This window comes from Fonsecaea multimorphosa (genome assembly GCF_000836435.1).
Source record: "Fonsecaea multimorphosa CBS 102226 unplaced genomic scaffold supercont1.4, whole genome shotgun sequence".
NCBI lineage: Eukaryota > Fungi > Ascomycota > Eurotiomycetes > Chaetothyriales > Herpotrichiellaceae > Fonsecaea > Fonsecaea multimorphosa.
Window position 1 is genome coordinate 932282 of NW_015971638.1, and position 26255 is coordinate 958536.

Genomic DNA, 26255 nt, shown 5'->3' on the forward strand with positions numbered 1-26255 from the left:
CACTCATCGTCTGCGGTGCTGCTATTCTGGGATGGCTCTTGGCCTTTGTTTGATCGGTGCAATGAATGAATCAGAGTGACTGCCCTTGCCCTCGTGGCTCGGAGCCTGGGTGTCAAGGAAACATTGTTGGCCCCATGGAATACATAGGTTGTGAACAGGCTGGAAGTGCCCCGAGTTCCAAACACTACTAGACGGTAGACTTCTCCCATCATCGTACAGCGTGGGTAGTGGCCGTTGCTGGTGGGACGAGAAAAGGCCTGCAGTCACCGCACACACAAGTCCATGCATCGCAAGTCTCTGCTTTTATAGAGGTTTCTTTTCAGCCTGGTTCAAAACTACTAGTAGGGAAACAGTGGACAAGGTTTTTGATCCTGCGCTCATCTTTCATCCTCGACATGCTATCCGTTTCAAGTCAATACCCTCCAAAGTTGTCAAATCAACCCACTTTTTCAAAACACAGCGCACCATGATCAAAGTCCAAGATGCGGAAAGGTCAAAATGTGAATGTATATGTATGTCCCCCACTGCTGGCGCTCTTGCGCATCACATAGTTCTCCTTTCATGTCCACACAAACGCCGGTCCCGCTCATTCCATGATGACATAGTAAAAAACTCCCTCGGATAGATGACATAGATACAAAGATGGTCAGGGATTGGCGTGATGATGATTAGAAATTATGTTTTCGCAGACATGGTTCTTGTCGTTCATTGAGTGTACCCTGGAGGCTTTCCGGGACCCCCAGGGCCACCTGGGCCCTTGCCACCAGGCCCACCTGGACCTCCTGGACCTCCAGGACCCTTGGCACCGGGACCCCCAGGTCCGCCTGGGCCTCCAGGGCCACCCGGACCACCCGGACCACCAGGCCCCTTCCCTCCTGGTCCGCCGGGTCCTCCAGGGCCACCCTTGCCCGGAGGAGGTCCTTTCATAGCGAGGCTGCTTCTCTTCCTCAGCTTCTCACCAAAGAGCCAGAGGATGATAGGGACTGGGATGCCGATACCGACGGCGGCGAGGGCTAGTACCGTGTTACCCCACCCAAAGTGTAGAGCTTTGTACATCGCCGGCGCGAACAGAGGGAAACCGAAACCGGCCAGAGATCGCAGAATCGTGACAGCAGCCACGGCCGAGGCAGCAAACCTGGCGTAGGTGTCAACGAGATAGGTGGTGACGCATTGGAAGGCGGCGATAGTTCCAATACCGAAGAGGAACGAGCCAATGTTGGGCACAATCCAGTGTGTTTTGGCCTGGGCGGACCATCCGTAGACCAAAAGACCAACGGGCACAAAGAAGGAGAAAGGAATGACAACTGGCATTCGATATTCCGGTTTGCCTTGCCCCCGCGGATCTCTTGCCTTGAGCTTGCGGTAGATCTTGTCGCCAAGCTTGCCACAGAGCGGGGCGCCGATGAAGAAACCCAAGCCCAGCGAGATGTAGTTCAGGCCAGCAATACCCACGCTTTCGTGGTAAATGTTGCCGTACAGATCCGGGAAAGTAGAAAGCGCCAAGTAGAGAATACCGTAGGAGAAGGCCATGTACAGGGCCAACACTTGCACAATGGGTTGGCTGAACAGCATGCCGAATGATCGAGCCATTGTCTTGACGATCTTCTTCCACACTGGCTGGTCAACCTCTGTCTCGCCCTCTGCGTGCCACCGATTGTCGCCTGTCTGTTTGCGGATCTCCTTGGCCTTCTTGTGCAAGATGTAGGGAGCATAGGTTTCGTTGAGTTTCCAGAAGCCGGCGACGAGAATGAAGCAGTTGACAATCGAAGTGGCGTAAAACATCCACCTCCAGTCAGACTTTTCGGCCACCCAGGCACCCACGATAGGGCCAACGGCAGGGCCAAGCAGAGGTCCCATCGCGTAGATACCCATGGCCTTGCCTCGTTCTTCGGGTTTGAACAAGTCACCCAGGACACCACCACCGATGGCGAGCGGCGCTGAGCCACCGAGACCGGACAAGAATCGGAAGGCCATAAGCTCCTCCTTGGTTTGAGCAAAGCCACAGGCAGTGTTGAACGCCAGGAATACTACGTTGGACGATTGAAGGATGATAACACGGCCGTACAGTTCGGAGAGAGGACCGAGAACCATAGGACCGATCGCGTATGCCAAGACGAAGATGGACAGGACGATCTGGGATTCAAACTGATTGGTGATGTGCAGTTCTTTGGATATCTGTCCCAGGGCGGGCGCGACCATGGACGATGCTAGGGGCGAAAGGAATGTAAAGGACGCGGTAAGCATTGTAATGGCCCACTTCTTGTTTGAAGGCCAGGCCTTCGGGTTCAGCTGGTCATCAGGCCCTTTGAATTTGACCTGCATTAACAGATATTAGCAGCCGTCTCTCGTCGAGGAACTGAATCAACTTACCAGGAAGGGGTCGTCGTTTGGAGGACCACCCGGACCGCCAGGACCGCCAGGGCCACGAGGTCCTGGACCACCGCCCGGTTTCTCTTTGGGCAAGAAAGGAGTAGGGGTGGCAGGACCATTCTGGGCCTCGAGATCGAACTTGGCTGGGTCTTTCCTGTCCACCATGCCGTGGCCATGGTCTTCATCGCATGTGCACCATGACTCATGGGAGTGTTTACTGTGTTCTCGGTCCATTGGGGGGGTCATCTGCTGGGAAAGTGGTCTCTTTTCATCACGGGGGTACGAGTTGTGGAGAGTGTTCATAGCCAGGGTTTCCTCCGATTGCGTCGGATATCGAGGAACCGATTGGTCATAGAGCGAATCATTGTTATTCAAATAGCCCTCTGCCAGTAGTCTTTGGTTTGCTACAAAGTCTTGGTCCCGGTTGAGGTAGTGCTCGTCGCTCACTATTCTCGAGTCTCGGGTGCGGAAGGACGGGGCATAGGACTGCAGGGAATCTCTGTTCTGGGCAGATCGCATTGATCCTTGATCGTCATAACGCCCGACATGATAGTCGGGCCCGTCATCGTAAAGAACAGCGAAGGTAATCTCACTGCTGGCGCGGTCGGAGCCAGGTGAGGGCTCGGCAGGTAGAGAGCGGTGCCTGTAAGGCTCGGTCGAGTTTAAACGTCGTAGCGAAGGAAATCGTGAGTTCAACGCGGGTTGTGATAGGGGTCGTAGGAGTCCATTGTTGGTGCCATCTTCCTCCATCTCGTCGGCTTCCGCAGCTGCGGTAGGATTCTGGCTGTGGTCTGGGGTCTGTTGGAAGGCGACAGCGTGTGGAGGAGGAGGTTGCTGCTGTTGTGAATGTTGGGCTAGAGCTGAACCGGGACGCGATTGGGAGTCGTAGCCTCTGGCGACTTCCCAGCTGTCCCAAGAATTCGGAGCCGCCAGTGTGAAAAAGGGGGGGTTGGGTATGTCGAACGATGAACGAGTGTGGTGGTTTGTCCAGGAATTATTACAACAAAAACAAACAAACTCGAAACGGTGGACAAAGCGTCGAGGACAGGGAGGTAAGGGGGAAGAGAGGAGGAGGACGAGGGAGTAAAGTGAGTGAGCTGGTCGAGCGAGTGTACGAGTAAAAAGCGAGTGGTGAAGTAGTAGGAGGTCGGTAGGAAGGGGAGGGAACCACGGACAAGAATAAGATCCGCTGGGCCTGTCGGGGCGAGATGACGAGGGATGGGAGGAATAAAGGGATCTAGGGCGAGATGGAGATGGGGGGGAGAAGAAAGAGTGAAAACGAGGGTGAAGTTGGGTGCTGCGAATCTGAAGAGGAGAGACAAGGAAAAGCGGGCTGCGGTGCAGGACGGCCTGGTAAGTAGTCGGTAGACTGTCAAAAAGCTGCTACGGGCCTGTGGGCTGTGGACTAGCTAGGGGACACTAGGTGCGAAAAGAGCTCTTTCTAGGCTGGTGCTATACGGCGGCGGGCCTTGGATGACCTGGGTTCCTGGGATAGTCGCGGCTTAGTACCTTCCGGGAATAGAGGCCTGGATGGAGACGGCACTGGGAATTGGGGGAGGGATTTGGCAACCCATTGAGCCATCCATTTTCCACCCAGCCAGAACAACCCAGACAGCCTTGGTTCTCTTTTCAGGCTCGCCAGTCCAGTGGCAGGGCCCCAACCCCAGCCTGAAAAGAGGCTTTGTTGCTCCAATAATATCATCTACTTGCCGCCCTTATCCCAGCTGTCAGTCGGCAAGTCGGATCATGGACCTTGCGAGACAAGAGGACCCCGGAGGGAGCTGTGCTGTTCGAGTAACGCCTTGTCGTCCGTCGACGATGGATGATGCTGATGATGGAGGTGGTGATGATGGTGACGATGGTGATGATGTTTCTCCGGATGGATACTGTAAGACTCGCTTTTGCTGGTCGGACCAAGGATGTGGCTGTTGATCTGGCTAAGAAGGGAAGCAGGAATACGGACGGACACGACCCAGAGAAATTGCGAGATTGCCAGCCTATCTGCAATGCGATTGGCTTTTTCTTTGGCCGTCCTCGTAGGTAGCCATCTGGGGGAGGTGGCAAGCTGCAAGTGATGATTAGGATTGACCCTGGAATACGGCTGTGAATAATCATCATCCGGGCGTGACAAGGCGGAAACATGATTGTGTCTCTGTTACAGATAGCACGGCATGTGGCCCTGGTCTACCTCACAGCCTACCTAGGTACCTACGAGTATCGCCTATGGAGCAATGTGCCGGCCTGCCGCGATACAGGTACCAGGGTAGGTGAGCAAAAGTATGGAGTATTCTGGCTAGGGTAGGTGGGATGCATTCCGTTCTATGACGCCTATAAATCAGGCAGGCGAGTACGAGTTCTTTGCAAGCCGCAACTCTAATGCATTCTCTCCCCGTAGTGTGTTTTACCATCCGTATACACAAATACGAGAAATGTCACAACTGGACCATCATCGCACGCCATCCTCAAACTTCCAGCCTTGCAAGTGATAAAGGGGAGGAGGAGCCGCCCGGACGCGCGACCGAGAACTGAAATCTTACTGCAGAGATGACAAGAGCGAAAAAAGTATGGAGAATCGATAATTGTCGAGTTATGTCCCAGTAGCCCGGCTCAATTCAAAACCAAGCCCGTGAAAAGCAACTGAAAAGGAACAGAAGAGGCGGGGAGGGCCAACGACAGGCTACAGCCTTGGTGGAGATTGTTAGGCGCATCCGTGGCACGGGCAGGCCAGGGAGCTCAGGGCGCCAAGGGCTCGCAGGGAATGACAGGGCACAGGAAAGCAGAGCTCGGGCACCGCTCAGGCCCTCCAGAGTACGATTTGCGGGCGCTGCCACCAGCAGCTGGCCCCCAGCCGACCGGCGCGGGCTGTTGCTAAAATTGAGTCCGTAGCGCATCGTGCTAGTGGATCCCGTGGCCTGCTGTCCTGCGCCGCAATCTTGATCCTTGGGCCTGCCCCCTGGTCAAATGGCCCTGGATCTGCCCCTGTTTGGGATGCTTTGGCCTCTTCTCCACGGACTTTCTTGTCCGACACACCGAGCTAGTGACGCCTCATTTTTGTCGCTTGCCTGTTCCTGGCATGGTGGTGGACTCATCTAGCCAATCCGCTGGCCCCTTAATCTATCTCCCGAAGAGGCCGAACTTGAACGTCATATAATTCAACCCACACCTTTCAAAAGACCCCCCAAAAAGGAAGATGTGCTGGTGTCGTTGATGCACTATCAAGAGAAATAAGAGTCCTCGGTACTGGGACCGTTGACCATTCGGTCCTCTCGCGCAACCAAGTAATCGGTACTTCGTGCCTCCTACATCGACACCAAGGGGATATGCGGTACGAGGAAAAAGCCACCTGGGCACATACCTTCGTATCAACAATGTTGAGGAGGACCACAGACTCGCCACTAATCTCCCTTTTTCACTTGTAATTTCTCAGCGGCATCTTGGCGCTCCTCCCATTCACCACGCACTCCCCCATTCCGGCTCCTTTGGGACTGCGAGACATTACCTATTGTTGTTGTGTCTGAGGCCCTTTCCACCCATTTGGGTCGGAACCAACTCATGGCTGAAGCTTCGAGAAGCACGTACCACTACGCCGTTACCCCTTCTCCCCGTTCTGGGTTGTTGGTCCCATACGGCCCATACTCTCTTTGGTTCCAGTTATGCTCCAAAGGTGGTATAACTGTGTCAGATCCTACGCACTAAAATCTTCCTCGCCCAGCAAACGGGCTTCGTAGTTTAACCCACCTCAACGTGCGAGCTAGGGAATCCACTACGAGACGCCCTACCTATGTGTACCGACTACTCGACTCGTACTCGTAAGGTCCCACGGGCCACGACATTATCGCCCCTTATCAGTCTATCAGAAGCCATTGCGTTGCACGGCAGATGGCCTCGACGGATGGAAAATCCTCTCTCTCTCCACTTGCACAAGACCCGACCAGGGCTGCCGCAGTCCAATGCAAGTATTCGTCAGCAGGTGTTGATGACCTCGCCCAAATTGGCCTTGGTCCACTCGGATGATTCTTTCATTGGGTTGAGTTGTGCCTTTGCATGTCTCGTGTTCATGGATCAGTTCCGTTCCTTCAGGCACAAGCAGTAGTGTGAGCCATTCCAGGTCTGTTGACCGTGATCAGCTACTGATGGCTGGCTAGGCAATTCAACCTTCGGTCGTGTCCGATCTTGGATGGTCCATCAAAGCGCCGAAGACTTGTTCAGAAGTAGACCAAAAGTAGCGTATCCCCTTCAGCATACCGAGGATTCGTACGCCGCAAGAGGGGACCCACGAGTCTTCTGGTGGCTTTCGGGGGTGACACCACCTGGCGAGAAAACGTGGGAGCCCCTGGGCCAGCCCGGGTGGGCGGAGAATTCAACCTCGGTGGATGTTTAAGGCTGGAACAGGAGAGTGCGGCTCAGAGATGAAGCCCCCTAGATTGGCTTATAATAGCAGCGTCCGCAATGCCACTGGTTCCTGCTCATAGACGTTCACTCATAGATGACGGGATCGGTGAACTTGACACAGACATGTAACGACCAGGCGAACTGTTGTCGGCGCAACAGTGTCGGCGAGAATATCCACTCGAACGGCCGCCTGAGAGTGTCGACCGTTGACAGAGACAAGGGATTCCCGGGCACTTCGTGAAGGGATGCCGCTTAGGTAGAAGCGCAGCGCAGGCGGCTGAATCGTCTAGCGATGCCTATAAAAAGACATGGACCAGACTCAAAAAGGATGCCGGAGCAGATCGGGTACACCCCCGGTGGTACTCAGGTTTTCTTTTCAAATAATAATAATGCACGCCTCCAAGTCTTTATCACCTGCACCAATGCTTCAACCACCGTCGGAGTCTGGTGAGCCGCATGAGCCGTTGACTTGACGGGATGCCCTGATAGGTGAGCTTCCGTCATTGATGCCTGAGAGACGGCTGGCATCCCCGGACGGATAGCCAGTTCAGCAAGCTAGAGCATGCATATAAGCCCGAGCGTGCCACTGGTGACGCATAGGGCTGTGCTTGGAGGGCGCGAACTCTTCAAGAATCTTCACCTGGGTCATTCATTCGTCATTGCTTGCAGTAGACGCAGATCGCGTATGCTTGAATCTGTAAGTCATATGCAGCCAACCTCTCACTTTTGAGCTTGGCATTCCGTGGCCTAGCAAACCATGTCCGTTGCCAGACGAAGTCTCACTGGCTTCCTCAAACCTGTCTTGGATGCTGAGAGGAAATGAGACCGAGACCCGGCAATCTATTTTGCCCGCGGCACTGGTACATTATGTGAAACACAGGAATTTGAAAACCGTACGAGGTGTTTGGGCCGACATTCATACATACATACCCTGTTCCGGCCTAGTGGACAGCTCCAATCGTTGGTAGGCTATCTTGTGCCGTCTTGCCGTTATCAGAGGGGTTCTCAGCTTTTGGCGGCGTGTGCAGGACTTCTTCTCGCTTGAGTGGTTCATGTGACCTCTCTTCTATATCACACCTGGTACATCAATACGAGGAATCTTTGTCCCAGAGTGGTCAAGGGTGCGGCGAGTTCGCTTTGACGACTCGGAGCAAATGTGTGCTGGCTGGTGGTGTTGAGTCCAGTGGACCCCTCGCATGGAAGCAACCATTGACTCGATCCTCCTCTTCAGGCTCTCCATCAAGGTTTGAGTTTGAAGCCGGATTCGGAAGACGGCCACGCAAGGGACTCAAACAATTGAAAATCAATGACAACTTCGCATGAATGTAGACATTGCGCTGTTGTCGAAGCTCTGCATTGTTCCATCTTCACGTTGAGTAACCATGGTGGCTGAACTCCACAGTCCATGGAGCTGTTTGACGACCACATGGCCATTCGCTAATCTCATAGGCCTGGGGGAGGTGTCCGCGGTGGCTTTTCAAAGGCGTAAAACCACATTCAAAGTCGCTCTCCCAAGGACGGATGGCTTGAGGAGCATATCGTCACTGTTGTGGATAGTTGCTGCAAGGTCCTCCCATGATTCTGCGAACAAATCCCCCGCAATGTCTTATCATCGCTTCCAGCCCCCTGATATTTGAGTCCCCACTCAAATACAGAAAAGCTTCGTCATGCTTGAGTTTTTCCAGCCATTTGCTCTATCAGTTCGCCATAAGCGCAAAGCCTAGCATCAGCGATTGTGCATTAGGCTCCTGCTATTGAAGCAAAAGTTGCCTGCTCGCATGACCTAGATTTGAGACACGAAGAGAGCGCTCCGCATTGGGATTTGGCTCGGGTCCTCTCCGATGTCCCCTCACGCGTTGTGCAAGCCTCATGCCAGCCCTGGGGTGAAGAAGTTCCTTTTACGGCGTTCATCCCGCAAGTCCCAGTTGCTCATCCTGTCGTCGACATGCCGCGACGCCAGCATGAGATCGAGCCTTCCCATGTCGTTACTTACCATCGCTGCGGACGGTCCTGTGGAGGAACCCCACAGGTAGTTCACGAACCTGGCAGCCCCATTCAGGATGGCGGATGAAGTCATCCTGAACACGACATCGCAGTGTAGCTTCGAGACGAGAAAGACTGGAGTAAATACCACCAGCAACATTTTGCAGTGGGCATGACGCGGCCTATTGTGGCCGTAGAATATTCCCGTGTCCGTCTGTGTCCCTGTTTGCTCTCCAGACACCCTCTTCAACTTCCCCCGTGTCCGCGAACCACTCTCTCTTCCAAATCTCTGCTCGAGCCTTGACTCTCTCCAGGATCTCTTCGGCGCCTTTCCAGCCACTTGCACGATGGCCGCTGCTTACGCTAACGGCAATGCTCTCCTCCTCCACCTTGACTTCGCCCAGTCGGTGGACGATGACCACCTTCTCTAGGCCGTGCTTCTTCTGCACGTCCTCGGCAATGGCGTAGAGAGACTTGAGGGCAAGGGAAGGGTAGGCGGAATATGAGAGTCGGGAGACTGGGCGATGGTCAAAGTTGTTGCGTGTGGTGCCCAGAAACAGAACGTTGGCGCCCGCGGTCGGGGAGCGGGTGAATCGCAAGTACGCTGGAATATCGAGGGGGTCGTAGACGAGAGATATGTAGATGGTTTCGGAGGACAGGGTTTGGGGAAAGTTGGAGGGGTCGAGGACAGAGGTTGTTGCAATTTTGGAAGATGAGGTTGGCTTCGAGGACGTATCTGTCCCATTAGTCGGGAGCGCTGTATCTGTGGGCATGGCTCATCCGTTGGGAAATGAGGTCCAGGTCAGAACAAGTAGCAGCTGTTCTCTCGCAACGGGCGTCGAATATCAATGAGGTTCGATCTCAAAGTGTGCTTATCCTGGCGATCATGTTGACATGTCAGTGTTGATTTCTCAATCACCCAAAGTCACCTGCGATGAAATGTTCTGGCTGGTAGCGGAACGAGGGGCCCGATGTTTTCTTTGGTGTTGCAGTTTTCCCTAACTGCGCGGATACGTCATATTGGTCAACGGCTTCCATCCCACCACCATTGCAACAACTCAACTCACCTCATTCGATTCAACATTTGCCCTTTGGTGAGCAAACTCTCTCATGCATTTCATACACCTATACGAGGTACCGAGTATATGACCAGATTTCAGCAGAATGAGTCTCCAACGAAGGTAAACTCGGGCGATGTCTCCCTGCCTCTTTCATTCCCGTTCCTTGCCAGCGAATAGCTAGCTAACGTTAGACTGCCCAACCATGTCTTCCCCTCAATGTGAGGCGACTCGGAGATGCCTTCTTATTTGCTACCGAAGAATGCAACATGGCATCCCACCAAAACTCTCCCCACACAAGGGCAAGCAAAATCCAAAGCAAAAAATTCCGAATCTTGCAAAAAACCACGGCTTCAGCCCGCTTCAATGGAGCCACGTCTGTCTCACCGCCTGCCATTTATTCTCTTCCTTTCCACTCATACGGATCAGTTTGAGGCGTTTGTGTGTCTAAAGCTTGCCTGCATATGGATTGCCTGGATTAAGAAAGGTACTTGCCTAATGAAGACTTTCATGATCCAGGAACTAGAATGAAGTGGCTGGTAAGCAATGGGATTGGACGCTGGGTATATGCAAGATGGGAGACGGCGTGATCTTGATTCTTTGGGTCTGTCAGGGTTAGATAGGGGACATGAGACCCAACATATAGTACACCAATAGGTTCGCTCCTAATTGCGTCTGTTCAATTACACTTTCACCGTGGTGATACATTTCTTTTCTTCCCTACATGAGCATCGAAGGATAATATTTCAAGAAGTGGAGTTTTGTGTACACCTTTACCTTCTTCCGTCGCCACTGGATGCAGCCACTGCTCGGTTCACTGCTTACCACTAGGGGCCAACTCTTTCTTCTGAAGGTACGGGAGCGGCGTTGTATCAATCGGCTTCCTCTCCCTTCTCCAATCCTTGATGTGCTGGAGGACAATGGCCGCCGCACTCTCCGGCGTGTCTTGCCTTCCGATACATTCGACAAAGTCACCTTCAGGGTCCATCACGTAGAAGTATATGCTGTGGTCCACCAGGTAGTCTTCTTCGCCTGGCTTCAACTCTGGGGGCGTGGAGAAATATACCCGATATTGTTTACAAACGTCTTTTGTCTGTTGCCATGTACCAACCAATCCGAGGATGGCGGGATGGAATTCGGCCAAGTATGCTTTGAGGACATCGGGAGTGTCGCGGTTGGGATCGCAGGAGATGAAAATCGGCCGCACTGTGTTCGGGGCTCTCTCTTGGATTATATCGAGGGCTTCCCCCATTTTGTCGAGCTCGTCGGGGCAGATGTCGGGACAATGACTGAAGCCGAAATAGATCTGCCAGTAGAGCGGAGGAGTCAGTTCATGGGAGAAGGAGGACTCCATATCGCGATCCAGGAGGCGGACGTACGAGTGAATATTTGCCCAACAAATCCTTGTCCGTGAAATCATTCCCGTCGACGTCCTTCAATGCGAACGGGCCGCCGACCTTGGGTTTCCCGTATCCTTTGCTCATCTCCACGATCCTCTTCCGCTCCAACCGCTTCTTCTCGAACGTGAAATAAAATATCATGCCTGCGCCGACGCCGACGAAGAGCGCCGCTGATCTGAATGAGAATGGCTGCATATGCAAAGTGTCAGAGGAAGGCACATACCGCGGATAAAAATACGTACGCCTGTGCGATGATACAGTCTGTCTCCTGCTCTTAACTTCGGGCTCGAGGACGAGAAAGGCCGCGTCTGTAGACATTGGGATGCCAGGGCATGTCTGCGTGGCTGCGACTGGCCGGAAGATGGCTTGATTCGGGCTTGCGTCGTCTGCGAGTGTATCGATCTGCAGTTGCGGGACGTCGTCGGAGCAACCAGTCGTTGCACGGCTCGTGGAAAGGAAGGCATTCGTCCAGGCATTTGGTTCACAGTTTCACAGCGAAATGCAAGAACTGTAGCATTGATGGCGAGATGGGTGGACTGATTCAAGGGAATTCCTGTGCGGCATGGCGCTCGATGCGGAACCCGAAACGGTGGACCGAAAGAATGGGAAGCGTAGTCCGCAGCGACTCATCCACTGCTCATCCTTCCATGCCTTCTCACCTTGTTTGCACAAGAAAGCTTTCGACTTCATCCATTTCCGATAACTGCCACGAGCTCAAAAGTACCTCGCACAGGGCGACACAACGGTGATGCATGATTGACAAAACCAAGACTCCAGTTCAATCTTCAAAGTCAAGATTGGGAATGGTGCCCTGAACTAATCCAGCACAACCCGACCTCTTTCTCACCCTCGCCCCTTTCCAGCTCTGCCTCCCAACCTGCCTCCCAACCTGTCTCAACAGCTCTCAATTACATATGCGTCCAAGTCTGATTCGAGAACCTTACTCATCCTGGATGACAGTAGCCTTATCTTTCATGCGGAGTGGAGATTGAAGTCCAAAGTTGACAATGGTCACTCATCAGATTTAGAGGACCAGGCATTACACCTCAGCCTCGGTCGATTCACAGATAAAGCGAATGATGGAAGACTCATTAGACCCATCTCCTAGCATACAATGGTTCTCCTCCATGATCCATTCCACCACATCCCGTCCTCTCGTCAAACATACCACTATACTAACTCTGTACGGTTGGTTTTCCTTCTCGAATCGCGACATCTGGCACGATGGGATGCTTGTTCTCATCCTGTCCCACTACAGGCGGCGGCACATACTCCTTTCTCCCAGCCTTGTGGACGCGACCATTGATCATAATGACATTCAGCTTGCTGTGATCCTGGAGGATGTCAATGTTGTCAATTGGGTTGCCGTCAACGAGGATGCAGTCTGCATAATTTCCTTCCTTGATCTGACCCATCTCATTGGCACGCATCATGACTTTGGCCACGCCGTAGGTGGCGGCGATAATGGACTCGTGGGCAGTGAAGCCCATCAAGTTTTTGAAGTGGGCCAAGTCACGAGCATAGGTTCCATGGGGAGTCCATGCGAATCCATAGTCACTAAAGAGTAACAGCTCAGCCGTCGGCTCAACGGATGATGGATTGAGAGAACCACAGGAGCAACTTACCCGCCAGGGAGGACTACAATGCCTCTCCGATGCATCTCACGAAGGCCTCGCAATGCCACCTCAAGTTCCTGTTCGTTGACTCCGAGTTAGCATACCTGACTCAAGGCAGCTGGCCACCTTGAAAGAATGGTCGCTTTGCTTGCCAGCCTTACCTTTTTATAACCAACTTGCTCTGCCTTCTCATGGGAATAACCGAAAGCTGCAGCGTCGTTCAAGGTTGCGACGAGCCAATTGATAGCTGGAGCCACGACATGCTTGGTTCTTGCGGCTTCCAGCAAGTCCATGCCTTCTTCGTCGATATAAGATCCATGATAAATGACGTCCACTCCATGCTAATACAATGTTGTGAGCTTGAGCCTCAACTGTTTCGGTCGGTGGAAATGGGACAGTGCAGCTCACCTTGACACACATCTTCACAGAGTCTCTCGCTCTAGCGTGTGCACAGATGGATTTACCTGCCTTGTGTGCTTCTTCCACGCAGGCAGCCGTCTCCTCGTCTGTAAAATAGCAGTCCTGAGCTGATCGTACTTCGCAGATCTACATTTCATGTCAGCAACAGCAAGCATAAAGCAAACCGGACTCTGGGACCCTACCTCTTCTCCAGACATGACTAATTTGATGTTGTCAACTCCAATGCCAACGTGATGTCGAATGACTTCTCTCATCTCCTCGGGCGTGTCTGCAAATGCAGTGATTGCCGATTCAAGGTCACCGTCATGCTTGGCCATTTCCTTGCCATTGGCAAGGGACCGTGGTCCTGGAATGTCACCTGCATAAATAGCGTCTCGAATGGCGACGTCGAGACGCTCTTTAGCAGATGCAGCACCATAGCACCTTGTCAAACGAAGGTCAGTGACCCCCTCATCATTCACAAAAAGATATGGGGGAGAAATGTCTTACATTGTGTAGCCGGAATCCAGGTAGCATTTGGCGCTACGGGCGGTCAAGAGAGTGTGCTCTTCAACATTCAAGCCGCCCAGAGAAGCGAGATCACCACCGTTCCAGGAGAAGTGGGTGTGCGAGTCACCTAGGCCCGGCATCAATGTTCTTCCCTTTCCCTGGAACACTCGAACATCCGGATCTTGCCGCAACTGGTCCTTGTTGGCGACATTGCCGACTGCCTTGATCCGTTCCCCTAGCAGAGGAAAGTCAGCGACGCGAATACGGGTGGGAATATAACAAGATCATGGGCCGAGAGAAAGGGCCTTTTGCCAGCGACGAATCTTCATTCTCACCTTGTATGAACACGTCGCCACGATAGGGTGGCTTTCCTGTGCATTCCAAGATACTGACATCCAGGAAAAGGATCTTAGAGTTGGGGTCCGTGCCCAAGATCTCGTACTTGGGTGGTTTCACACTCTCGTTGAACTTGATGGCATCAATATACGCGACGTTGCGTGGAGGGCCATCGTAAGGCTCGGGTTGGTAAGCGGGGGACGTCCACGGAACGTCTTCGACGATCCTTGCTGGAGCCATGTCGGCAGCTCAAAAGGAAGGGATTTAAAACAGGTATTCGAAGAAGTTATTTGACCTCCAGTTCTCTGCACCACCACCTCACAGATGAAACTTCCAGGAATAGTGGTTTTGAGATATTGGTATTGATCGAGAAATAGTCGGGCAAAAGGGAGAGCAAGGAACCTATCTGACTACCTCCCACCTGCATGGTGGCATCTCGCCGGCTCTTAGTATTCACCAGGTATCGAGGGACCTGCCCCAACGAGAGGTGCAGACTTGTGTCTTCTCCTCTCATCAGGTTATGCCGCGTTGGTCGTCAGACTCACAATCCGTCGGTGCCGGATCCTTCTTCATGCACCCCGCAAGTTAGTCCCCGCGTTATCCACCCATCAGCATCCACGTCAAGTGAACACCTCAGTCTTGCAGGAAGAGGGGTTACGGTCCGGGAGACGTGATTCGACATGGTCAGCCGGGGTTCCTTGTCCGAGCAAGGTGCCGATATTGCAACCATGCTACGACAAAGGATCATCTGTGGCGAGTAGGATGGCCCGGGCATGGACGGGGATTGACGGCCTCTCACCGAGACGGAGATACTTGGAGATAACTTCGACTTGTTCTGACGCACGTCGCTGAATATGGAACGGAACGTTGCACATATTATCGTGAAGGGTAAAACCAGAATATCACTACCCCCTGTTGATTTGTGTCGTTACGTCTTGGTCTCTGTTCAGACCACAAGAAAAGGAAACTGCCATGGTGTGGATGCAAGCGGCGCGAAGGGGTCGATTTGGACCGACGGGCCCCTTGAAGCACGACGATGGCGAGGTTGCCCATGTGGAAGACGTGGACCGGACCCAGAACGACGATGAAACGAAGCCTTCGCCCTCGAGCACCATCGGCAGACAATTCCCCTTCGTCCCGGAGTCGTTATCAGACGACGCCCTCCCCTTCATCCCCAAGGAACTGGTCCTCGAACGCCGCCACGGCAAGCGCTCCAAATCCGAAGACCACCCGCAGAGAAAGGTTGACGGCGGAGAGGAGCGCAAGCAGCCGCAACAGCAAGACCACGAACACGAACACTGGATCGTCATTGACGACATCGTCTTCGACTGCAGCGACTTCATCTCCGAACACCCCGGCGGTCAGCAGGTCATTCTCAGCTTCGTAGGCGAGGACTGCTCCTGGCAGTTCTGGCGGTTGCACGGCAAGAATGTCATGGAGCAGTATGGCCGCGCCCTCCGGATCGGGAGGACCGAGGGCATCCAGAACAGGTTTGTCGAGCCTGTCAGATACGTCGGCCTGTCGAACCTCGGTGACGATGGGTGGTAAGAGGAGTTGGGGGAGAAGCGGATAATGATTTTACATCCAGAGAATAGAGAGATACTACTAGCCGTTACATATATTTTTGTGTATGCGTGCGTATAATTCTTCGCCCGATAGCCTGATGACTCTTAACTACTCGTTCCCACCGTTGTGCAGAAGACCTTTTCATCTCTCCTTTCAGACTCCCCGTTCTTGCAGAGTTTTTCTTTTTCCCAATGTTTAAACCACCCCGCAAAACTAAGCATTTTCGAGCACTTGTACTCGGTCAACCTCACTTCTTCTCCTTGTACATTGGGAAGGTCGGAATGTTGAAAGGCGTAACGCCTCCCGCGTAGAGTCCCGCAACTCCAGCCCAGTCTGCAAGTGGTAAGAGACATAATCAACGAAGGAAAAAAAAACAGCATCCAGGTTGAAAAGTGGTAACGAGGGAGAAGGGGGTGGTGAGGGATCACTTACAGGTCAAAAATGCCACCACGAAGCCGACCGAGTTGCCGGCGATGAGCAGCGAGTTGCGGTTGAACATGTAGCCGCAAGCCAGCAGCAGGAGGTCGAGATCCAGGAAGGCCAGGTCGAGAAACAGAACCCATGAGGCTCGGCAGGCGGCGGCACTGGTTAGGATACATGAGTTAGCTCCCGACAAAATAAGGGACGTGATTACGAGGAGGGAAATAGCGTGTGCGCCCGGGTTTGTCGTCGATACTTGGGCATTGCCTTTTCGAAGAGGGAGATAACTTACGTGTATATCACCGTGAGGATGAACCATGCCCACAGAAACATCGCCACAGCCTGGTTGAACTCGGGACTGACCTGGCCTGTTGTCTTGTCGGTGTAGGCTGCAATAATCCCGCTCCCGGGGAGGTAGATCATCGCATAGGACAGGTTGAACGCGCCATAGGATGAGAAGACGGTGGCGCCAAACTAAGAAAAGGAGAAACTCGGTTAGTAATTCAAAAGCAAAAAGATCTGCGAGCGTTGATGAGATTCTCACCGTGTTCCCAGAGATAAACTCCATGATGCCCGCTATGTACTGGCAAACCCCTCCGAAAAAGATTATCATGCCGACGAGGACATTGGGGGTGTAGATGTTTCGGACATGGACACCGTAGGCAGATATCAAGAATATTCCTTTTCCAACAACCAAATCTCATGTCAGTTTAAATCCACGCGCTTTTCTGTGTTTGGGGAGGATCGGGGAGCTGGGAAGCATAGTACCCGTTGCGAAAGAGAGCAATCCCAAGGGCGCTGGATTGGCGAATGACCGGTGCACGACGGGGAGAGATGGCTGAGTTCTGTCGTCTTCATGGCCGCCCTTGGTGCGCACGCGTTCCACCCGCGCTCCTTCTTCGTGAGCGGCAACAGACTTTTCGAGCTGGTCTGCCGAGTCGTATGAAGCCATTGTGCTGGGCGTTCTTTTCTGCAGTTCGTTCAACAAGGACAGCTTCTGGGGGAGAGACGAGAAAGTCCACCTGGCTTGTATTTTTTGCTCGAAGGTTTCACGGAGAACAATGCGCTCAAAAATGTGTTGCGTTGCTGGGGGATCTTTAATGTGACCGTCCCTGACCTACTTCAGTCCAGCTTGGAGAGCCATTCTCGCGCCGTGGCATTGAAGCGGCATCACTCCGAACGTCGACGGTGCCCGGCATCATACCGGGCATTTGATCGGCAGTATAGTCTCGACCAAGACTCCCGCCATGTAACAAGGAATCAGGGCGGCAGCGAGATAGGCGGCTTGTGTCGACGGAAACAATTGATCGTGGAGATCACATAGCGTGGGCCGAATCGCGGGGTTGAAACAAAGTCGGTTTCTCGCTTGTGAGCGGTCGAGCCGTCTCTCTCTGCCTGGGAACCATGGTGATAGACTTTCTTGGCTACCCCATGGTCAAGACTATGAGGGAACCTTCGGGGCAAAGAGGAAGAACATGGGCTTGTTGCACGTTCTTGATGGAGATGGTGATGAAGAGCATAGTGCGGAGAAAGGCGGACGAAGGCGGTGGCGTGTCTCAACGAATGGCAGAAAATGATGCCCAAGTCTATCCAATCCTTCCATCCATCCAGCCAACGGACGATCCAATAATATCCATTGAGTATCCCTTCTGGTTGCTGGCCCGTCGGCCTCTCACGCGTTGCCGGTAATCACACCGGTGCCCATATCCGGTCGCTGAACTGGCGAACTTCTTTGCCATTCAATTCGAAAAGCTGCATCGAGGCAGATCTCCCCCACCTATGTCACACGTGTAAGCAGGGCCAAAAGTACAAGGTCTGGTTCACATGACGATGGGAATTGTTCTACCGCTTCGAAGTCTTCTATAAGCCTTTGTATAGGAAGTTTCTCTCTGCAGACCGACAGAGTTGAAGTTTCTTACTGGGATTGAAACAATGTCCACATCAGCTACAGGCGGCGCGGCTTCGGCTAGCAAGAGCTTGACCAACTATGCATCATATATACCAGAGGGCAGCAAGCAACCGCGGATTGGGCATCTGGATCTGGACTCCAATTCCATCACACCCCTTTCCTACACCTCTGGCACTCCGATCAGGAATCTCTACGAAGTGATTGAAGCAGGCGAGGCTGCCATTGTTCAAGCAGGAGAACCGTTCGCACGCAGCAAGGCGAGACTGCTACCCCCGATCTACGGCCGGGATATTCTTGCTGTCGGGAAGAATTATGCGGTATGGAATATCCAGTGTGGCATACTTTGTTCCTCGTCACTGATGTACCCCAGGCCCATGCCAAAGAGTTCAATGCCTCAGGGTAAGGTGCTGCGTGTGAGCGGCGGCTGAATACCTAGCAGCGGACCAAAGTGCTAACCGTTTGTGTGTTACAGCTATGACAGCTCTGACAAGGTCGACATGCCCACCCACCCAGTCATCTTCACCAAGCGCTGGACTTCTGCTATTGCGGATGGGGACGAGATCTACCCCCATCCGGGATTCACCGAGTCGGTGGACTACGAAGGAGAAATCGGCGTCATTGTAGGCAAGCCTGGATTCAAGATTGACGCAAAAGATGCCCTCGACCATGTCTGGGGCTTTACCATTATCAACGACGTGACAGCGCGAGAACGGCAGCGGGACCACAAGCAGTTCTACATTGGGAAATCGTGAGCGTCCCACCCCCTGTGTAAATGTTATTATCCTTTTCCGAAGGACTAGTCCCCCATCCTATTCATATCCTCGTGAAATCCGTTAATGGTGTTTACAGGCCTGATACTTTTGCGCCGATGGGCCCGATAGCCGTCCCGAAGGAGCATCTTCCAAAGGTGCTCACTGTGCAAACTGTCGTAAACGGAGAAAAGCGACAAGAAGGTACGACTGACGATTTGATATTCAGCATCCCGACTTTGATCGAGACACTATCTGCGGCCCAGACACTACAACCTGGAGATGTATTGGCAACCGGGACGCCCGCCGGCGTTGGCTTTGGCTTTGACCCCAAGGTGTGGCTACATCCTGGAGACGAGGTCAAGATTTCAGTGACAGGCCTCGGAACATTGACAAACAAGATTGCAAGCCCAGAATCGAGAACTACCATCCTCAACCACATCGTCTCGCCCGCTGTGCCCGTGGCAAATGCCCGGACGGTCGAAGGTCGTGGGTTGACCTCTGTTGGCTCGAAACAGCTGTTCTACCAGAGAAAAGGCGGTGACAATGCTGGGCGGCCAATTTTCTTCATCCATGGTCTGGGCGGCACTTCAGACTATTTCGGACCTGTGATGACAAGGCTGGGGAACTCCTGGACGTATCACCTGGCCGATCTCGAGGGCCACGGGCTGTCGCCAACAGCCGCGACGAGCAAGTTGAGCATCGCCTCCTTTGCTTCGGACGCATATGAACTTTGCTCTCAGGCTGGAATCAACGCCGAGTCTGGCTTGACCGTGGTCGCACATTCGATGGGCTGTTTGGTTGCGATGAAACTGGCGCTGGATCATCCGGATTTGGTCAAGACACTGATCTTACAAGGGCCTGGTCCTTCACCGCTCCCAGAGGCCGCCAGCAAAGCCACATACGCCAGGGCCGCCCTTGCTCGGGATCAGGGCATGCTTGGAGTAGTGGATGCGGTGGTTGGTGCAGGGACATCTGATTACAGCAAGGCACATAATCCTTTGGCAATTGCAGCCGCTCGAATCTCCCTCCTGGGACAAGACCCCGAAGGATACGCAAAGGCTTGTACAGCACTTGCAGACTCGCACGCCGACACCTTGGACATCTCAGCCCTGAAAGCCAGAGTGTTGATTATCACAGGAGACGAGGATAAGGTGTCGCCGCCGGAGATGTGCAAGAAGATGAAGGAGAAAATCCCTCAGTGTGAGGACGTCGTGGTACTGCCTCATGTCGCCCACTGGCACCTGTTTGAAGCTACCGAGAGTGTGTGCTCGGCTGTCACCGACTTCCTGGGTAAGCAGTAGCCACAGCCGCCCCCTTTTCGACCCTAATTGCGCCAGGATCTCGAAGCTAGAAGGTGGACAAGGTGGCTGGTGAAAGCTGCAAAAAGTCCACAGTTACATAGGGCCTGCGCCCGTTCTTTCGATCAGGGTTAGACGACTTACATAGACATAGATGAAGTCCTTCCTTTCAAGCCGCCTGGGTTCATTCCGTCGACCCGGGCTAGAGGTCCTTTGTGCTCGACGGAGGTGAGCTGTGACAGGAATCTGAGCTGAAGGTCGCCATAAGCACGGGCGTGGCTGAATTAGCTGTTGGGATTGCCCGTAGTTACTTCCTTAAACGACCCGGGACTTTGCGGGGGAGCGCAGAAGTGGTGCTAGTTAACAGCCCCTAGAAGCTGCTAGGCGGTCAGGGGTGCCTGGGTGAAGCTCCGTCTGCCCGAATCATTCCTCGGGTACCCTGTAAGCTGCCGCCCGATGGGGCTCACTAGGCCCCTGTTGTGCTTAGCAGTAGCCTAATGAAGCCTCTGATGGCCGCCCATATTACCTTGACTAAACGACCCGGCGCACCGCCCCGGATTTCATTTCTCGATGCTAAACTTGACGAAACAACCATCCGGCAATTCATTTCCTGCTTCATCCCCATCCTCATCCTGCCCTTCATCTTTCACTTCCACGTCTGTTTCTCGTGAGAACCACGGCCTGCTGTATCTACTATTGACTATTCGATTCGGCGCTGGCATTGTGACTCTAAGGCTACCTGAAGACCTTGCCAGCTCGCCCCTGCTCCTCAGGGCTTCGAAACCCCTCCCGTCTCACATGGCGCCTCAAGTCGACAAACGGCAACCTCGGGTGCCTCTCAGCTGCGAAAACTGTCGAAAGCGGAAGATCAAATGTTCGGGCGAACGGCCCTTTTGCGACACATGCGCCCGTCGTGGCTTCAGCCATACGTGCTTTTATCTGCGCCAAAATGTGCAGGCGGCCGCCGGGTCCAGCTCCGATGAGGTGCTCCAAAGAGTGAGACGAGTCGAAAGCCTCCTGGAGCGACAAGTCTACCTTCTGGAGCAGCAACATGAGCCCTCCCCAAAATCTCATGAGTCGAATCAAGATATCCTGTCCCACCATCCACCATCGTCGGTGAACTCGTCGCCCTGGACGGAGGTCGAGGTAGCTCCTTCGGACGCCGCAACTTCAACCATTGTCGGTACCGTGTTGGTATCCGAGGGAGGCTATGAACGATTTGTCCCCGGACTCGCCTCTTCAGATGCAGACGCCGTCAATGAGCTGATTCAATCTGCTTCTGCTCCACCAATGTCGTCGAGCTTCCCGTTTTCCAGCGAGGCACTCGCAACGCGAAGAGCGCTTTTGGAGGTTCTGCCTCCAGGACGGCAGTGCGACGAATTGAAGGATAAATTCTTCGAAGTTTTCTCGCCGGTAAGTGTCGCCCAAGCTTCTTAGCCTCTCTAGTCATCCCCCAGCTCTCTAGGGCGGGTCTGTCAAGGCCTTAGGAGCAGTCCTCTGCTAGCTCAAAGGATGTGTACCTTCCAAGTTGCTGCTGGCAACAGAGAGGAAAGAATGTTCTTTCCCTTTTCGTGAAGTTGGTAGGTACAAACAGATATGGTCTCGTTTTCATCGTAAGAGAGGAGAAATGTCATCTTACTGCTTTCCTCGTCGATTGATTGCTCTTTCGCACAGCCGGTACACTAGAGAGCGAAAGCTGACCCAGTTCGAACAGCTCTTTCACATACTCCATGACCCAACGTTCCATGCCGAGTATGCCAACTTTCGCCAATGCCGAGGAGACGTATCCCTCTCATTTCTCGCGCTGCTGTTCGTGATTCTCTCCATCTCCGTCACTGCGTTAGACTCTGACGATCCACTCCTTACGGATCTTGGAGTGGAAGCTACGGCTTCAGCAAATATCAAAAGCTTGGCGACAAAATACCGAGCAGCCGCGATGGGATGCCTTTCAGCAGACCAGTTCCTGTGGCGACACAATTTGCACACCGTCCAGGCTTTGGTGCTCCTGATATATGCACTTTCGCATGCTCATGGGCCTTCATGGGCCTTGTTGGGGACCACCTTCAACATCTGCGTCTCGATCGGTTGCCACATTGACCCATCTCAACTGAACTTAGATCCCGTGAGAAGTGAACAGAGGCGTCGGTGTTGGGCCGGCCTCATGTTGCTGTATACCGTCCAAAACACTTGCCTGGGGAATCTTGCCCCAATGAAGGTTACGACCAACGTACGTCTCCCTGCGGATGTGGATGATGAGTACATCTCCATGTACGACAGCCCGCAGGTTCACGTGGACGAGTCTCAGCCAAAACCTCTCAGCAAAATGTCGTACATCCTGTTCAAGTTCAAGCTATATCGACTGGCGTCCGATATAACAAACTTCGCCCGGGAAAATGGGCACTTGAATGGCCTGAACGAGCTCGACGCACGGATCTCCAGAGAAGAGCACGAACACAACGCACGATTCACCGACCCTCGTCAACTTCCCGTTTACCATCTCGCTCATCTCTATATCATCAAAAACTATACGAGTCACCTGCGGCTCATCCTGCATCGACCGTATCTTCCGCCGCATTCTTCAGCTCCGGACAGCACCCTGTACGAGTTCCCCGAACAAGTGCTCCAGAGCCGGCAGTACTGTAAGATGTCGGCAATGAAGATTCTCAGCAACCACGAGGACCTCTGCTGCGACAAGAACCTCCTGCCTTATCGCTGGTTCGTGTATGGCCTGGGCGGCTACCAGACATTTCTGGCGGCGTCGACACTCGTGGTGCTCCTGGGTTCGGAAGACGACTCGGTCGCATCGGACCGCGCAGATGTAATCTTCGCCCTGCAAAAGTGTCAAGCACGCTTCGAGCAGCTGTCCCCGCGCAGTGACATCTCCGCCAAAGCTGCCCGGATCCTGCGCCGCACGCTCGGTTCCCCCGAGAGCAGCAACGGCCGCGGCGACACGGCTCCTCAAGAACCCCCGGGGTTGTACCACCAATCCTCGAGCACCAGCGACGAGTCCAAGAGGTACAGCATGAGCCACAGACATCCGATGTCCAGCGCTTCTCCTGGCGGCAGCCATAGCCAGCCTGCGCCATCGATGGCGCCCGGTGTCAGGTACAGCCAGCAGGCCCGGTTCACCGGTGTCCTGGCTACCAACAACACCAACGGGTCCGCCGCGAAAATGGACTTGCCACCACCACAACAGCAGCAGCAGCCACAACCTCATTCCTTCTTCCCCTGCCCGCAACCCCTATACGAGCTGATGAGCCTCCCCGCGGAGCAATGGCTCAGCGGCCCCTCAGCGCTGGCCTGGGACTGGAGCAGTTGGGTCGACGTGCCCGACCCCCAAACCGCTGGATCGGATATGTTCATGGACGCTTCCGGCGTGATGATGTGATGTGATGTGATGCGATTGTGAATAAATACCATGTGGATATCACTTTGGGAAGCGAAATGCAATGTGACGGATGATACGACACGACACGAGACAACGGAGCTTAGTGCGGCCGTCAATGACACAACCTTGGGCTGGACAAACGAGAGAACCAGAAAAGTTTTCAATCCATCCTTTTTTTTTTGTTTTTGTCTTCTCCATGGCCTCCTGCTGACGGGCCTATCTGCCTGTTCTTGTAGCGTTACCGCATGTACCTAGGTAGTTCTGGAAAAGGTTTGAAGCAGGCAAGAAGCCCCCCGAGACCCCAAAAAAGTGAGACTGGGTGACTTTCCCCCCACAAAACTCTCAAGTTTCCTGTTCCTGTCACGACTTTTGGAAAGTACGTGTAAGAGCAAGCAATGTGTTCTTCTTGGGGTGGGATCGATTCGCCATGATTATGACGAGGCGGTCATAGTTGGGACAGTAGCCTTTACCCTAGCAAGGGGGGGTTCGGGAATGTTGGTTGTTGGTTTGATACGTGCTTCAAAGGGCATGTCGACGTTCAATGCATAGTACGGGTAGTAACAGCCTTCACGACGCTACGCTGTGTACTTCATAGTAGATAACACACCACTCAGGGCACCGGTGCATATCTGGTATGTCACATGTCACATTGTATGCGCTTTGTTTTTAGTATATACGAGCATTATCCCAGGGCCATCTCTAGCCTCTCCCTCAAGGCGCTCAAGACCAGCCACCAGCTGGCCTGCCGCTGGACCTGGTCCCTTTGTTTGATAGCCCGGATGGTCTCAACGGGCCGCTGCGACTTGACCTGGTCCTCGGTGAAGAAGTTGCCGTGCAGGCCGTAGGGCACTCTCTGCGTCAGATACACTCGAGCGACGATCGTCTTCATGTCTCGGGCATCAATGATCCACAGCTCGCTTCTGGCGTCCGGACGACATTCCCCAGATGGGTCCAGCTGTGATTCGTCGAAGACGTAGGTCAGCAGCCACCCGTCGTCTTCACGAGTGCCGCTTTCACGTGGCACAAAGTGCGGCTCCTGAGCAAACCAGCCTGGGGGTAGGCGGAAAATCGAGATCGGATCCCCCTCCTCCTGAGATTGAAGGACCTCATCGACAGACCTTGTATCAACACAATTAGGAACGCGCCCGGTAAGGGAACAGGTCTTGCCTCGCGTGATGAGGGTCTCAACGTCTGCCTTGACCAAGCAGTCGATCTTGACAGTGCGACCAAGGGCGGTTCCAAAAGTACCTGTAGAAGCGGAACAGCCATAGACATATTTCGCCTGCCCCATTGTTCTATCTTTCCTGACGTTGGGGAATTCGAATGGAACGGCACTTAGTCCGAACTGGTGAGATATGTGCCCGGGGTGTGCCAATGAGAATTGGTAGTAGTAGAGTCGGCACTGTTCTTCCTCGATATCAAGTTCGTTGGACTTTAGCTGCGGAGCAGGGATGTCACCTGTCGTAAAAACGAGCGAAGCCGAAGTCATTCGGCATGCGAGCATATTGACTGCAGTCGTCCTCGTTTTCCCAGTTCCTTTGTCAACCACATTGTCATCCCACGTGTTAGCAGTGTGGAAAATGCAGCATGCTTTCGTCTCGAACCAGACAATCTGCTGAGGGTAATATCGAGGAAAGACGCCAAACCGAGAAGGAGAGGATGAGTCGTAGGCAACAACAGGCTTATGTTTCAACAAGTTCAATGGATCTAGCGACAGAGGCAAGTCCATGATGACAGTGTGGTGGGAAGACACGCCGAAATCATGCATCATCTTCGCCGACGAAACGCCCGGGATAGGGGCGCTCAGCAGTCTTAGCGGCCGCTCGAGCGGCGAGGGGAGGCTGGCGGGCGGGAATGTCGCAGGTATGATCGAATAATGTACATATGGAGGGACAAAATTTGAGTGAAAGAGTAGCAGCTCTCCTGTCTTCGGATCGACACGAGGATGGGCTGTCGTCCATTCTTTCATGAATTGCAATAATCCGTGTCCGCCAAATCCCGGGCCTTCGACGGCGCCCGGCTCTCCTTCTGCTCTCTTCCCGTTGAACCAGCCAACAGTCTCGAGACCAGGAAGAGCGACTCTCATTGGAGGCCCGGACTCGCAGGTGGCAAGAGCACGTCCATCATGGAATAAGACACCAGTGTTGGCCACGCTAATTTTCTTGATGGGTTGTGTTGAGCCAGGAAGTCGCGATAGTAGGGCAAACAATATGCTGCGAGAGAAAAGGACAATAAATCTGTACAATGAGGTCAAGGGATTGACCAATGTTGCTATGCTGGGAAGAATAGGAACGCGCAGGTGTTTCGAAGAGATGGTTGACAGATAGAGGTCGGTCAGGACGAATTGATTGACGAATTCAGGTTGAACACCATTGGTAGTTCGTATAAAGGCGACACCACTGAGCATGCCATCACCGTCGAACCAATGTGCATCTCGGCCCAGGTCCTCGTTTGTTACAGGGTTGCCGCCATTTCGAACGTATTCACCTCCAACCAGCTCTTCGGGTATACTTCCAGAATATGCGCATGGTTTCAGACTCTGGGCCTTCTGCAAAGGAGCAAAATTGCCGCTGAGGTACGGATGTGGATGGCTTCTCTTGCGACTTCGAGGAGATTTTGCTCTTGACGGGGGATAGGATGTGGGCTTTCTTGAGGAATCTGATGCGACCACAGGGGAAAGCGACTTGGTCATGGTCGAGGAAACGATATGAGGGAGCCGGCCAGTAGTGGAAAGCTTCACCACTGCCTGATCCAGGATCGTTCGGTGATGTGTTGGTTGCTGCTAAACATTTACGAGAAGACCTGTTGTATCAAAGAGCGAGTACGTTCGAAGGTCACGCCAGGTCGACGTCAGTCTA

The 26255-nt window shown here is 53.4% G+C and overlaps 9 protein-coding genes across 9 annotated transcripts; 3 read left to right on the forward strand and 6 right to left on the reverse strand.

Moving 5' to 3' along the window:
• Positions 1-705: 705 nt before the first annotated feature.
• Positions 706-3120, reverse strand: Z520_02988 (uncharacterized protein; the record flags this gene model as incomplete). Its single annotated transcript, XM_016773501.1, has 2 exons — positions 706-2316; positions 2371-3120. The coding sequence occupies 2 exons, from the start codon at positions 3118-3120 to the stop codon at positions 706-708; spliced, it is 2361 nt and encodes a 786-aa protein (XP_016635558.1).
• A 5807-nt stretch (positions 3121-8927) lies between these two features.
• On the reverse strand, positions 8928-9518 carry Z520_02989 (uncharacterized protein; the record flags this gene model as incomplete). Its single annotated transcript, XM_016773502.1, has 1 exon — positions 8928-9518. The coding sequence occupies one exon, from the start codon at positions 9516-9518 to the stop codon at positions 8928-8930; it is 591 nt and encodes a 196-aa protein (XP_016635559.1).
• A 1099-nt stretch (positions 9519-10617) lies between these two features.
• On the reverse strand, positions 10618-11398 carry Z520_02990 (uncharacterized protein; the record flags this gene model as incomplete). Its single annotated transcript, XM_016773503.1, has 2 exons — positions 10618-11109; positions 11183-11398. The coding sequence occupies 2 exons, from the start codon at positions 11396-11398 to the stop codon at positions 10618-10620; spliced, it is 708 nt and encodes a 235-aa protein (XP_016635560.1).
• A 980-nt stretch (positions 11399-12378) lies between these two features.
• Positions 12379-14304, reverse strand: Z520_02991 (uncharacterized protein; the record flags this gene model as incomplete). The annotated part of the gene is made up of 7 exons (XM_016773504.1): positions 12379-12760; positions 12829-12896; positions 12981-13160; positions 13228-13346; positions 13409-13662; positions 13729-13963; positions 14064-14304. The coding sequence occupies 7 exons, from the start codon at positions 14302-14304 to the stop codon at positions 12379-12381; spliced, it is 1479 nt and encodes a 492-aa protein (XP_016635561.1).
• A 732-nt stretch (positions 14305-15036) lies between these two features.
• Z520_02992 (uncharacterized protein) lies at positions 15037-15612 on the forward strand (the record flags this gene model as incomplete). Its single annotated transcript, XM_016773505.1, has 1 exon — positions 15037-15612. One exon carries the CDS (start codon positions 15037-15039, stop codon positions 15610-15612), a length of 576 nt encoding a protein of 191 aa, XP_016635562.1.
• Positions 15613-15877: 265 nt separating this feature from the next.
• On the reverse strand, positions 15878-17002 carry Z520_02993 (uncharacterized protein; the record flags this gene model as incomplete). The annotated part of the gene is made up of 5 exons (XM_016773506.1): positions 15878-15963; positions 16063-16214; positions 16343-16524; positions 16595-16731; positions 16819-17002. 5 exons carry the CDS (start codon positions 17000-17002, stop codon positions 15878-15880), a joined length of 741 nt encoding a protein of 246 aa, XP_016635563.1.
• A 980-nt stretch (positions 17003-17982) lies between these two features.
• On the forward strand, positions 17983-20012 carry Z520_02994 (uncharacterized protein; the record flags this gene model as incomplete). Its single annotated transcript, XM_016773507.1, has 4 exons — positions 17983-18276; positions 18330-18358; positions 18432-18707; positions 18809-20012. 4 exons carry the CDS (start codon positions 17983-17985, stop codon positions 20010-20012), a joined length of 1803 nt encoding a protein of 600 aa, XP_016635564.1.
• Positions 20013-20807: 795 nt separating this feature from the next.
• On the forward strand, positions 20808-23397 carry Z520_02995 (uncharacterized protein; the record flags this gene model as incomplete). The annotated part of the gene is made up of 2 exons (XM_016773508.1): positions 20808-21422; positions 21724-23397. The coding sequence occupies 2 exons, from the start codon at positions 20808-20810 to the stop codon at positions 23395-23397; spliced, it is 2289 nt and encodes a 762-aa protein (XP_016635565.1).
• A 682-nt stretch (positions 23398-24079) lies between these two features.
• Z520_02996 (uncharacterized protein) lies at positions 24080-26089 on the reverse strand (the record flags this gene model as incomplete). The annotated part of the gene is made up of 1 exon (XM_016773509.1): positions 24080-26089. One exon carries the CDS (start codon positions 26087-26089, stop codon positions 24080-24082), a length of 2010 nt encoding a protein of 669 aa, XP_016635566.1.
• Positions 26090-26255: the final 166 nt, after the last annotated feature.